The following is a 13317-nucleotide window of genomic DNA, read 5'->3' on the forward strand; positions in this document are numbered from 1 at the left end:
ACTTGAATTAGTGCACTCGAATATTTTCATCACCAGACTTTCTATTCATGTTCTCAGAGGGTGTAGCAAAAATCTGGTGATAGATTCCTTATCTATCACCAGCTTTTTTCTACACCCTCTGAGAACATGAATAGAAATCCAGAAAAGAGGGGTTAAATCAATAAAATTCACCACAAAAAAGTTATACTCCAAATAGAACTATGCAAACAGAAGAAAAAGGAGTATAAATACCCATATAAAATATTAATTTTATTTCATTACAATAGACACTTAATCCAAAAATAGAAAAATATTAAAAATTATTATTACATAAAAATTTCAAAGTGAAGGACACACGACCATAGGTCTGACACATTCACAGAATTATATGGACCTGGGATTCAGAGATTATAGAACTTTCATAACGATATAATCCATGTGTATACCTATTATAACACTATAGTGCTGAGCAATCACAAAAATAGATATGGGTATTGTCAGCTCCAACGTAATTATATCACCATAAATATGGCCCCATAAAAATCCTAAAAGTTTCCAAAGGAACAAAGCCAGCACAAAATAGAATCTCACCCAAGTTGGTCCCAGTAAATGGTCAGAACGTGCAGCCCCAACGCGCGTTTATAATATTTTATATGGGTATTTGTACTCCTTTTACCCTCTGAGAACAGCATGATGAAGAGGCAGAGACCCTGATTCCAGTGATGTATCACTTTACCAGGCCTCTTGCTGCGGTTTTGATTAAAAACTGTTTTTCAGCTGCAGATCTAGCAGTTCTGAATGCTGAGCCCTGTATAACCCCGCCCAAACCACTGATTGGCAGCTTTCTGTGTACACTGTGCATAGGCAAAAAGGTGCCAATTACTGGTGAAGGTGTGGTTGTGCTAAGTGACAGGAGGCCACGTATTCCTCTAGTCATAATGTGCTGTTGATGAAACAATGATTTTATAAAATTTGCAGCAAGCAACCCAGTAAGTGATACATCACTGAAATCAGGCTCTCTGTCACTACATTATGCTACTCTTAAATTAGACAGCCTTGATGTCAAATAACACCAGAAAAAACTAAGAGATCCAAAAGAGTAAAATATAATAATTTTATTAATGCTTGATTAAAAGTAATAAATATACCAAAGAATATTAATAAAAATAGCAGAGTGCCTCGCAATGGAAACGCCACAAAGTAGAATGATCAATAATCAATTTAAATAATTATACGTTACAAAATAAGGTAATAATGCATAAATAAGGGTGATCTTCCCAAGCATGTAATATGATGGGCAATATATTTGACTCGGGGCATGAAAAGACACTACTAATTAGAGCCAACCGTAAATCACATATGACTTGGTTTGTCTCCACTGCTTATAAGCTGATACCTAACCATGAGGGGAGGGTGCCAATACAGCCACAGTATAAGGGTATAGTCAAAGTGTTTTTACCTTGAGTGTAACGGAGAGGCGTCCCCACACCTCGACGCGCGTTTCAACGCTGTCTTTTATTGTATTTTACTCTTTTGGATCTCTTTGTTTTTCTGGTGTTATTTGACATCAGGACTGTGTGATAATCATTGATTTGAAGTGACAATATTGATGTATTTTGGACACCCTCATGTTAATTTATTGCTCTCAAATTAGGTAGCAAAAACCTGGTGACAGATTCTATTTACATAGACCAGTCTCTCTATACAACTCCTCCTGGCCATTACCTGGTGGCCAGGGATAAACGGGAGACCATAAGTAGTCCCTTTTGGCATATGCCCCGAGCTAATCTAACAATTAGCAATTTTCCCGTGTACCAGAATACCCTTTAAGTAAATCATCCCATAACCTTAACGAGAACCTGGCTCCAGGTTTTCCTAATATAAACTATGGCCACCACCTTTAAGGTCTCTTTTACAATATTCTAGTAAGCCATATGTATGTACACAATCACTTCTACATAACACACAAAATACGTTTTATAATCCCTCCGTATGGTGGCGTCCGGTCTGGTGGGCGTCTCCGATCTTGCTTTGGTGCCTCCTCTCTCCATGTAATTACTGGTCTTCTGCCCTGCTTCATATAGAAAATGTGTTCTACATCATCCACACTGTGTCACCCAACCCCACTCCTGGAAAAGAATGTCTGTGTCTGTTTGCTATTGAGACTCCCGGGAGCCGCGCATGCGCACTTTATGCTTTATTTCATGTCATCTGCACTGCGATCACAGCGCGCGTGCAGCTGACACCTTGAGCAGAGACGTCTGCCAGGTTTTCAGCTTTCCTCGTTATTTCTGGTTTGGGTCCGACATGCTCCTTCCCAGGTGGCTGGACTGAGCTCTTCATATACAGGTATTTAAAGGCTTTAGCAGCAATGTCATGCATACTTCCCCTGATGAAGCCGTCTTGATACGGCGACACGCGTTGGGTTTCCTCCCTTCTGCCGTCCTGTCTGTATTGTTGCCTTGGTATGGACCTTTCATGTATTTCATTATACCTGTTTCACATGTGAACTGTTGCTTCTAACCGTGAGAGGGCTGCCATTCACTGGGCATACTTGGCTGTTTTTCAACAGCGTTGTTTGCCTGATATCTTATTGCCACTTATTTATGTGGCGTCTTGCATGCAGATCCACATTAGTGTGGTTTTCATTTCGTATTATCATGGCTTTTTGAATAATATCGGCCTGTTTGATATTTTATTACCTCTCATTTAAGTGGTTTTATGTGCGCAGCTCAGCATTCAGTGCGGTTATTTATTCATCTTTATGGGATTGAACCATTTTTTGCACATGTTGTGAGCTGGTCTACATATATTTTTTCTGGACCTTCATCTCAAGTATTGTGGATGCTATATATTCTACCAGACTATGTGGCACTTGAGCTGTGATTGACATGTGATCCATGGTATTTTTCCACGTGAAGGCTATTTTATTGTTTGAGTCTCCAGCATTAGGGCGATTTGATCAGGATTGTGCGCCATTAGGTGCTCTTTGGTGTAATTATAAATTTATATCTATCATATGGATACACCTTATTGTGGATGTTTTTCCCTTTTTTTGTTCCTTTATTTATGCTGATGATATATGCATGAGACTCAATTCATTATTGTATTGATCAGGACTAACAGGGGGATTGTATTCCCTTTTTGTTTTTACATGTTTTTACATTTATATTGTTGTCAATAAAGCTTTTCTTGTTATTATTATATATATCGGTGGTGTGCATTTTTATGTGGTCTTTCCTTTCTTGTTGCATTAACCCAACCCCACTCCTGCGCAGGCGCACCATGCTGAGGGCAGAGCAAAGTACTGTAATGCGCATGCGCCGGCTTTACTTCCAGGTCCTCGGCGCTCTTTGGCCTCTCCGCCAGATGCGCACTACCATACTTTTCTTTGACCTCGGTAGGGCAGAGAGAAGTGCACCTGCGCAGGAGCATGATTGGGAGACATAGGAAATGTCATGCACATGAAGCAGGAAAAGAATAAAGACATTGTGGGAAGAGAGGAGGCACCGAAGCAAGATGTGTGACCCATTGGACCAAACTGCCATTTGGGGGGAATTAAAAAGCGTATTTGTTGTGCTATGCAGAGAGGATTGGGGACTTACATACATCTTACTAGGAAGTTGTAAAAGAGGCATTAAACTGGTAACAGGTTCTCTTTAAGCTTTTTGCCTAGGATTTCCTGCATACTGTCTCATTTTTGGTTTAAGGAGGTTGACCATCTCCAAACTCCCCCTTGTAAACCTCAATACTCAGCCTCATGTTTTCCAAAACTTGTCACATATACTTTACGTACCAAGATTATCCTTCATTATAATTAGATGTTTTTAGTAACTACATTTCCTTAGATCTTTCACCATGATCTTGACTTTCTCTCTTGTTCTAACAAGCTCCACCATCTCCAACATCCTCCTGTCTTCCATAATAAGATTCCTTCTTTCTTAACTGTATTTTATCCAAAAATATGTATACTTTTCTCATAACTATAAATAGTCTTAATCTATCATTATCCAATATTTGGCAGTGTACCTTTTTGATGGACCTAGGTCTTTTGTCATCTATGTTAGTTTTACGAACGACGAGTGTAAAGATTTCAAAATAGATTCATACCCAGGAAATTCGATTTCTTTTCTTTTTTTTAATACTCTGCAAACCATCATCCTTTCATTGATGCTCGATTTCACATCACCTAATAACCTCCACATCAAACCTACTTATGTGAGGTCACCCATATACCCTTGTTCTGGTTACATTTCAGCCTCAACAGGTCGGACTCCTTAACCTGTGAAAATGGCATTTGGGGGGGAGAAAAATATCAAACTCCCTTGCCAATTATGTCGAAATCTTTTTTTATTTTTATTCTGTATTTATCAAACAGCAATTTATTTCATACGTGCCCCTTATATCCCATCCGAGGCCATACTTCAGCACCAAGAAGCTCTCTTCATCTGCAAAGGGTCATGGGGTGATGTGAACTCATAACCTCAAAGATGACGAGGGGGTCTTGAAGGGCATAATGAAACACAATGGCCTCAATTAGATCTGTAAGGTTCGAGATGAAGAGAATGCGGTGTAATATGTTTGTCCACCGGTCTCTCTCCTGTGACTGCAGAAATATCGAGATGTGCCTACAAAGGGGGAACAAGACACAATAACAATCACAGCATGACACGCAAGCGGCACTGCCAAAGCTCGCATCCCTCTTTCTATTACTTCACGTTAGATGCAACATGAAAGACTTTTTAATATTGAAAAATAAAACTGTCGTAGAAAAAAAAAAGTCCTTTAATGCTGACAAATACAAAATTGTCCATGGCAAATTATATCTCGCCATTGATGATGATGCTAATCCCGGCTTTATTTGCTGATCTGTTAGCTAAACTTTAATTGCTTTTACTTTCGGATGCAATATTATATGTTTCCTAAAAGCTTGATGTAGGGTTCACGGCTCGGTATTACTAGAGCTGTTGTCTCCCTTGGCGCTCTACATATTAAAAATCTCAAACAAAATAAAAAAAAAAAATGTACAGCCATATATGAAAGCACCAGATAGGGGGTAGTGCTGACCCTCAGACTTCTCAAGGAGTTTATTTGTCTTATTCTTTACATTGCTTTTTCAACCAAAAGTTAGATATTGATGAGCTATAGATATGTGAACATTTGACATTTGATTTGCGGTTCACAATAAGAAAAACTTGCCCAGCACCATTTTCCACACTGCTGAAGATTTAGAGAGCGGACTATTGTTTTTTTTGCATGGCCACATGTGATCTCCCCATTATGTCCTGCAACTCTGACATTGCATGGATTATTATACCCTGTATAGTGGTGATGAATACTGGGGCCATCACAGATCAGCGGTTCCCAGTGGAGCACAGTTTATACGACACAGTCATTTTCCATCTCCAGAGTCTCTGGGTAAGTTTCTCTCTCCTGTAGAGTGTAAGCTCTTATGGTCAGTGGGGTCTTCTCTCTCCTCTCTTCTGTAGAGTGTAAGCTCTTATGGTCAGCGGGGTCCTCTCTCTCCTCTCTTCTGTAGAGTGTAAGCTTTTATGGTCAGCAGGGTCCTCTATTTCGCTCTCTCCTGTAGAGTTAAGCTGTTATGGTCAGAGGGGACCTCTTTCTCGCTCTCCTGTAGAGTGTAAGCTCCTATGGTCAGAGGGGTCATCTCTTTCTCTGTCTCCTGTAGAGTGTAAGCTCCTATGGTCAGAGGGGTTCTCTCGTTCTCTCTCTCCTGTAGAGTGTACATTCTTATGGTCAGAGGGCTCCTCTCTTTCCTCTCTCCTGTAGAGAGTACGCTTTTATGGTCAGCAGGGTTTTGAGGCTAAAACAAGGTTAGGCACTGCATAGTGTGCTGTCAGTCAGTGCCAGTGTATGCTTACAGATGCCACTTGCTGTGTACTGAGCTATGACTGTAGCTGCTTCGGGAGCGCGACTATAACTGAAAGCTGGAGGCTGCCTGGAGAAATAAATTTAATTTCCTCCCAGTAGCTGTGTTTTTAATAAGTTGGCCAAGTCTTGTAATGATCTTATCTAACCCTTACATGTAATGACTCTGTAAGTCAGTTTTAGATGCTGTCAAGGTGTGGTTTAGTTGTGGGATTGATTGCGATTTTTTGTTTTTCTCTTTGGAAATGTTAATTATTTTATAACTAATTATATATTATATTTAATAGAAAAAAAAAGAAAAAATAACTCCAGAGTTAGCAATACAGAGCTTAATCTTCAGTGATGTATTTTGTAGGGCTGGCTGGAAATGTTAATCTAAGTTTCATGGCTATGTGTAATGTCATTCATAAAGTGCATGTTTTATTTCCGACATGCTCCGTCTTTCCTTGTCCTCGTTGCTCCCATGTTTCCATGTGTCTATCAACTGTAAGGTTTTCTTTCTTTTCAACATTGCTTTTGTTTTTGTCATTCAGTTACCTAAATAATCTCTACCTACTACTTGTCTTCCCCTCATACTCCTCCTCTTCCTCCTCCTCCTCCTTTTCCTCCTCTTCCTCCTCCTTCTGTTCCTTCTCCTCTTTTCCAAAGACCAAAGAAACTAAACCCAACGCAAAAAAATGCACCTAAAAAGAACAAACATATTTTCTTCTTTTGTCATTCAACTCAATCCCAACCTAAGCAGATACCACAAACGGTCTTGTGCCAAAAAAAGTTAACGTATTGACGTGAGGGTGAAGAAAAGAGCCCCCCCAATCCGTAAGTTCAATCAAGAGTTGAAAATGTGAAATGATGACGTCATGTGAAGAGCTAATGAACTGGCTGCATGACACACCGTTTTGTGGAGGTGCTGTGCTTGTTGTATCAGTTCATGTTCGACCAGTCATGATCACATGTAGTTTTTTTTGTGTTTGTTTGTGTCGTCATAACTTTTACTTTGCTGTACTCACTCTGTTACTTGGTGCTTGTGGAGATAATTTGTTCCTTGATTTCCTTGTCCAGCCTTGCTTTTCTATATGCTTCCTTGGTGTAATGTAAAATAAATGGTTCAACAATTGGTAATAATTTAAATATTGTTAATAATATAAATTTTGCTAAAAATTTTACGTCAACTGTTTTATTATACACATACCAGGAGTGTAATATCTGTTGTTGGTGGTCCTTTGCACTTGGTGCTGCCCTGCCTTCTTCTCTAACTTTTGGGCCTTTTTCCAATTGACTTTAAGAAAAATGTAATTTTATCATAAATTTAATTTAAGGAAAATTTTGATTTTTTTTTTTATTCAGTATAGATGAACAATTTGTTTTAACTGTAACTTTTTTTCCTTTAATTAAAGACACAGTCCCTATAACTTTGTTGTTATTATTATACAGTAGAGTCACTAAAATTCATTGTCATAAAGGCTAAAGTTTTATTTTGAATCCCTCCATTCTATGCCACCTCTGCAGTCTGTCAGTGGTCGAGAGTCTTCTAGGCAAGAAGCACAGGGCTTACAAACTTTGTGCTATCGAGCTTGTAAGTGCTGGTCTGACACTGACCAGATCATTGGATCTAGCCAGCATAAAGGAGTTATCTGGGAGGTTTTTTTCCTATGAGTCTCGGATAACCCTTTTATAAGTCTCTGTGTTCCTTTAATGCTGCAGAGACAAAGCTGCTGCAGCCTCGGAGAGTTGTTTTGCTCAGATCTGTAATCAAGCCCATAACCCAATTTTTTCCAGAATCCATGTAATTTTTATTTTTTTAATTTTGCAGATTCCTATGGCTACTATGAAATAAAATGTGTCACATAATAGGGTTAATCGCCCTAAGATCTAGAAAATACAATAGAATTAGTTAAAGGGTTTTACAGAATTCGAAAAATCAGAAATGGCCGTACCTGTCCACAAGATGTGTCTGCTCTATTGAACTGAATAGAGCTGCAATACCATCTGTAGACAGGTGTGGCAGCGTTTATAGAGGAAGTTCGTGGCATCTATGATATTGGATCATTCCCTTAAGGTTTTCATTGTATTTCATTTTATTTTGACAGTATTTACGTCAAACTAAGACAGAATTTTACAGAGACGGGGCTGTTTCTTTAAATATTCTTTTTTTATAAAATTAGAAAAATTATTTTTTTCTTCATATGTATGTTTTTTTGCAACTGAAAAAGGGTCCTTGACAAGTAATTCTTTGTTTCTTTTCATTTTTTGGTGTTGTAATTGTTTACCTGCTGTGTATGGTTCGCTGTCTGTTGAAGCAACAGTGTTGAAAACCTGCCAGCATGAATTGACATTCGCATGACAAACCTACCGGAGTGGATCCTCTCAGCTCCAGTTTCTTGATGTAATAAATCAAAGAGTGCTCAGGAAGAACCAGCTTGTGAGCAAGAGATAACGGTTTCCTGAGCTAATCCTCAATGATTAGGCATCCAGCTAAAATGCCAAGCTTATCCTGATAATGATTACACCATATGAAAAAAATAAAATAAAAAAATTTAACACTTTACCTAACCCAAATTTTTTCTTAGAAATTTATACAAATGTATACTTGTTTTTTTTAATCATTATTTTATTATTTTGTTTTGTTGGTTTAATTGTTCCCCCAATAAAAATCCAAATAATGATTACACCATATATCAAATGTTTTAAATAATTTTTTAAAGTACAGGTAAAAAGCTAAAATGTTCATTCTATAGATAGATTTCTACATTTCTTATTTTGTTTTTCTGGTTTGTTTCGGGAGAAGGCCAATGTGGCGCAATATGCACATTTTAAACTTCTTAGACAGATTTCATACGTCCAACATTCACAATCTGTGTATGGACCACAATATCGGGACCGGCCATTGGTCTTCTGATCCAAACTTGATGACAAGGCTGTTGAGTTGATGTCACAAGACTCATGACCAGTCGAGTCAGCGTAGTGCACATTCAGATCATAAATGTTGGGATTTGTGATTCTGGCATTATTTGAAGCTTTACAAGTTACTCTAATCTGTACTTTTCACACACAATCTACCTATTTTCTTAAAAAATAACATTAAGACTGAATTTTTTGGGTCCTATGTTATACTACAACATTAAAGATGTTGTCCAGGACTATTTTTTTTTTTTTTACTAAGGGCCTAAAAACTAACAGGAAGATAGTTGTTAACAGAGGTAACTACCTCCTTGTCCAATCTGGCACCAGTTCAGTGCAGTCACCGACCACTACTGATGGCAATTCAGCTGCTCCACATCAACAGAGCAGATTTTCTTCTTCCAGGCTACCCTGTCAATAAGGCGTGACTGCTGATGTCATGTGATTGACAGCCCACTTCCCGCAGTTAGGTATTGGGGAGCCGACTGCCAATCAGCATGGCGTCAGCAGTCACGCCCGGTCAACAGAACATATCAGAAGAAAAGCAGATGCTCTGTCAACGTGCTGCCTAATCGCCAGCAGGATGGTCGGTGAATATATTCTGGACCGGTATCGGGTTCAACAGGCAGGTAGTTAGCAGATACCTGCCTGTTAGTTCTTAATCCTGTAGAGAAAAAAAATTAAATAGTCCTGAATAAGTTATAAATAGTAAAGGACCAATATTTTTGGGGGCAGTTACAGTATTAATAGTGTGCAAAATATTTTCCAAATGCAATTATTTCACATTTAAAAAATTAAAAAAATATTTTGTTTTTTTGTTTTATTACTTTTATACTTTAGAAAAACAATCACAATTAAGGCATTGTCACCAACAAACTTCCTAAGAGTCAATAAAGTATATTTAGTAGAGAAATGTCTGTGAAACTATCGATCTGCTTAGCAGAAGAAATTCATCTAATTGGTTGAGCTTCGAAAAATAATATTTTTCTTTCCTTTTATTTGTGAGAGATAGAGTCCTACTAGTGTCAGCTACCAGAGCTGAAAAGCCACCTAAAATCAATAGACATGTGTCAAAAATATTGGTGATCGCTGAAGGAAAGAAGGAATTCAATTTATACCAAGTGAACTTTTTCTCCTTATTTTTATGTTATTACGAAAGAATTCTGTTTCCAAAAACTTACGCAATTTTATATTTAAAATAATTCAAAAATTCCTAAGGAAAATGTTTTTCAAAACTTTGGTGAAACTTGTATAATATACTTAACTTTTTTATATATATAAAAATTGAATTTGAAACGTTTGATGTTTTGATGTATTTTGTAATATTTAGGCCACAATTTGGACTTTTTATTGGATTTTCTTAATGATATATTGTTATTTTAATTTCTAAAATTCTCTAACTCGCTTTTATGTTTTATTTTTCTATTCTTTTAGGGCAGGAATTGAATGGGCCGTATTCTAACAATACAACTTACGTCAATAAATATATATGATCGAGAAGCGCTGGATCACAACTTTGACATATCAGCAAAGTACCAATCATGCTGAAGACTACAGACTTTTCTTCTTTGATTGTTTAGACTGTAATATTTCTTCAATGAAAGTATTGCGTTCTGCTTACGTGGACGGGAACTTAAAATGGAAAACATCAGAAGGGATCAAGATCAATCGGAATTTCCGAATAGACAATGACAATATTAGACAAAAAAAAAGGCTTTTTCTTCTAACAGGAAACCTGAAATCTGACAAGGAGTGCCTGTTTGTCACCACGAGTTCTGTTGCCACGGTAACCCCAGAGCAACCGTTACAAGAAGCATCGTATCCGTCATTCCTTAGCTATTTAGGGACCAAAGGACCAAACTTTTTATTGCAGACTTGTAGCTGTATGTAAAATATGGAGTTAACTTCCTACTTCTCGTCTGTTCTTAAAACAGGTCCGAGAACGATTATATGAAATATGTACAAAAAAAAAAAAAAATGCTTACATGCTTTTAAAAAAAAAAAATAATGGCAAGATAATAGTTATTTGATACTATAGAAGGCTCTTTGGTTATATTAATTCAATTATGAAAATTTCCTATGGTTTTCTGTATATTATGAAATGGACACGTATGTAGAAATTAAATAGAGGATAGCTATTTAAATAAAGCAAAGAAAACAATAAAAAAATTAAAAAAAATATAAAAAATAAAAAATAAAAAAATATATAAAATGCATTAGAAAGATGGTAGCGGACAAAAAAAAAAAGGTTTGTAAATGCTTCTAACTATTTCTTCCCTCCCTTATTCCTCCTTCTACCCCATCCTTTAAAATCCTAATAGTTGTACAGATTTAACAGAAAAGTTTAAGATAACTATATAATAGTCAAAAAAAAAAAAATTAGAGAGCAAAAGCAACATAAAAAAATAAAAAATAAAAAAAAAAAAGCAAAAAAAATATAGACGTTAGCATTACGGCTAAAAGAAAGATGTTGTAGAATTGTAATTTTTGTAGAGTTTAGACTAAGCATAAATTCCTACTCTTTGCCAATTGCATACTGTATTGAGGAGGATGTGAGAGGCTGTGATGGCAGCTCCTAACTGCAAGCATTCCACCTATTAAATAAAACTTGACTATTGTAAAACGATGCAATGAAATATTAAAAATACAACAGCTATTGTCTTTTTATCAGTTAATTTAACTTGAAGAATGACACAGCTATCGCTTCATATCTTCGTAACCTGCTATTTGCTAACCTTCCCGTCATCCTCTGCTTTTAGTAGTTTCCATATTTGTTCTAGACCTTCAGGGCAAAAGACAGCCTAGAACCTTAATGTTAAGAAAAAAAAATAAAAAAATAAAAAAAATTATATATACAATCTTTAAAGAATTTCTGAAACTGTTTACAAGGAATTTTGAAAAACAGGGGATGTTTAAAAAAAAACAAAAAAAACGATGCTGGCTCTGATTTTCTGTAAATACATTTGCATATTTTGTAGGTCTTTTAATTGTAATGATAGAGAAAAAAAACAAGGAAAAAATTATTTAAATGAAAAAAAGCACGATATTTATCTTTGGTAATTGACTTTAGAGCAGTTTAAAAAAAAAATAAGAATAATAATGTTGCTTTAGAAATGAATTTCAGATTCAGAAATAAAAAGTCAATTAACTATTAAAATACACATATATTTTAAGATATATCATATTTATTCTAAGTTATTTCCACGGTGTGATTTTTTTATTTTTATTTTTTTATTTGATTTTTATGTTGCTCTCACTCGTTTTAGTTGAACTAAAAGAGTGCAATGTTCATATTTAATTTTAATTTAAAGTATATAGAATTATAGATATATATAAATACACACTTATGGAATTAACTCCTGCAATGGGTTCGTGGTTCATTTTTTTTTTAAATTCCATTCTTTTTGTTGTTAAATTTCCCGTCAGGCCTTGTTTTTATTATGGGCATTGAACACTGTAGTAACCCTCACACTGGATAATTAAAAGGTTGTTAACCATTTACTTTAACCACTTGATATAATCTTGCAGGTCTGTCTTGCATCGGGAGGGTAATTAAAAAAAAATAAAAAAATAATAATAATAATAATTAAAAATGTAAAATGAATATCTAACAAATGAAATAATAATGCTGTGATTCTTGCATTTGTTCATTAGAATGCTGGCCGAGGCTTTTTTATACTTCTAATGGAAACCAATTTGCTTCTTTCTAGTTCTTTTCCTTTCCTTGCCCACACTAAGGTATTTTCATTCTTTCTCTCTTCCTTTGATTCATGCTGTTAGTAAGTACAGGTGTGTACTGCAGCTGCATTTCCGTCCAACTGCTCTTTTCACTCTCAATTACCTTTAAAAAAAAAATCTCCTTGTAATCTTCTGTAATTATTGAATGACGCTTTTCAGCTTAGCCCTAAATAAAGCACAGTTTAAAAAAAAAAGTCTGTGTATCTGATATTTTTTGTGGCTATTTTTCTTCTGTTATGTATAAGGTGTAATTATATTTTCAATAAGGAATTTATAATATTTTATTATAAAATAAATTTAATTTTAATAGTATTACTAGCTGAAGAGCCCGACATCGCCCGGGCATAGTAACTAACTGCTGTCCCGCTCTCTCCCTCCGCAGTCCTACTCTCCACTTGCCGTCCCGCTCTCTCCCTCCAAAGCTCAGTTCTCCATCCACCATCTCGCATTCTCCGTCAGCAGCCCTGCTTTCTATCCACCGTCCCCCTCTCTCCCTCCGCAGCCCCTGTCTCCACTGGCCGTTCCACCCTCTTCCTCAGCAGCCCCGCTTTCGCTTCGCAGTCCAGCTCTACATCCACTGTCATTCTCTCTCCTATCACAGCCCCACTCTCCAATCGCCATCCCGCATTCTCCTTCCACAGCCTCGCTCTCTCCCTCAGCAGCCCCTGTCTCCACTGGCCGTCCCACTCTCTCCCTCCGCACCCCCCGCTCTCCAATCGCCGTCCCACTCTCTCCCTCTGCAGCCTCTGTTTCCACTGGCTGTCCCTCTCTCTCTCTCAGCAGCCCAGCTCTCCACCCGCATCCCACTCTCTC

At 36.9% G+C, this 13317-nt stretch overlaps 1 protein-coding gene across 13 annotated transcripts in view; it reads left to right on the plus strand.

The window, feature by feature from the left end:
* The window catches only part of CELF4 (CUGBP Elav-like family member 4), a 1497717-nt gene extending 1485019 nt beyond the window's left edge, over nt 1–12698 (plus strand). For 12 of the 13 annotated variants that reach the window (XM_073589796.1, XM_073589798.1, XM_073589788.1 and 9 more), the window contains one exon: nt 10201–12698. In XM_073589796.1, the coding sequence (XP_073445897.1) occupies nt 10201–10259 (59 nt within the window). In that variant the 3' untranslated portion in view covers nt 10260–12698. Of the gene's footprint in view, nt 1–6610; nt 6685–10200 lie in introns of all 13 variants that reach the window. The other variant, XR_012234844.1, reaches the window with a different exon arrangement.
* Nucleotides 12699–13317: the final 619 nt, after the last annotated feature.

The sequence above is a fragment of the Dendrobates tinctorius genome, unplaced genomic scaffold (genome assembly GCF_039654945.1).
Source record: "Dendrobates tinctorius isolate UK_male_01 unplaced genomic scaffold, ASM3965494v1 ptg000113l, whole genome shotgun sequence".
Taxonomy (NCBI): Eukaryota; Metazoa; Chordata; class Amphibia; order Anura; family Dendrobatidae; genus Dendrobates; species Dendrobates tinctorius.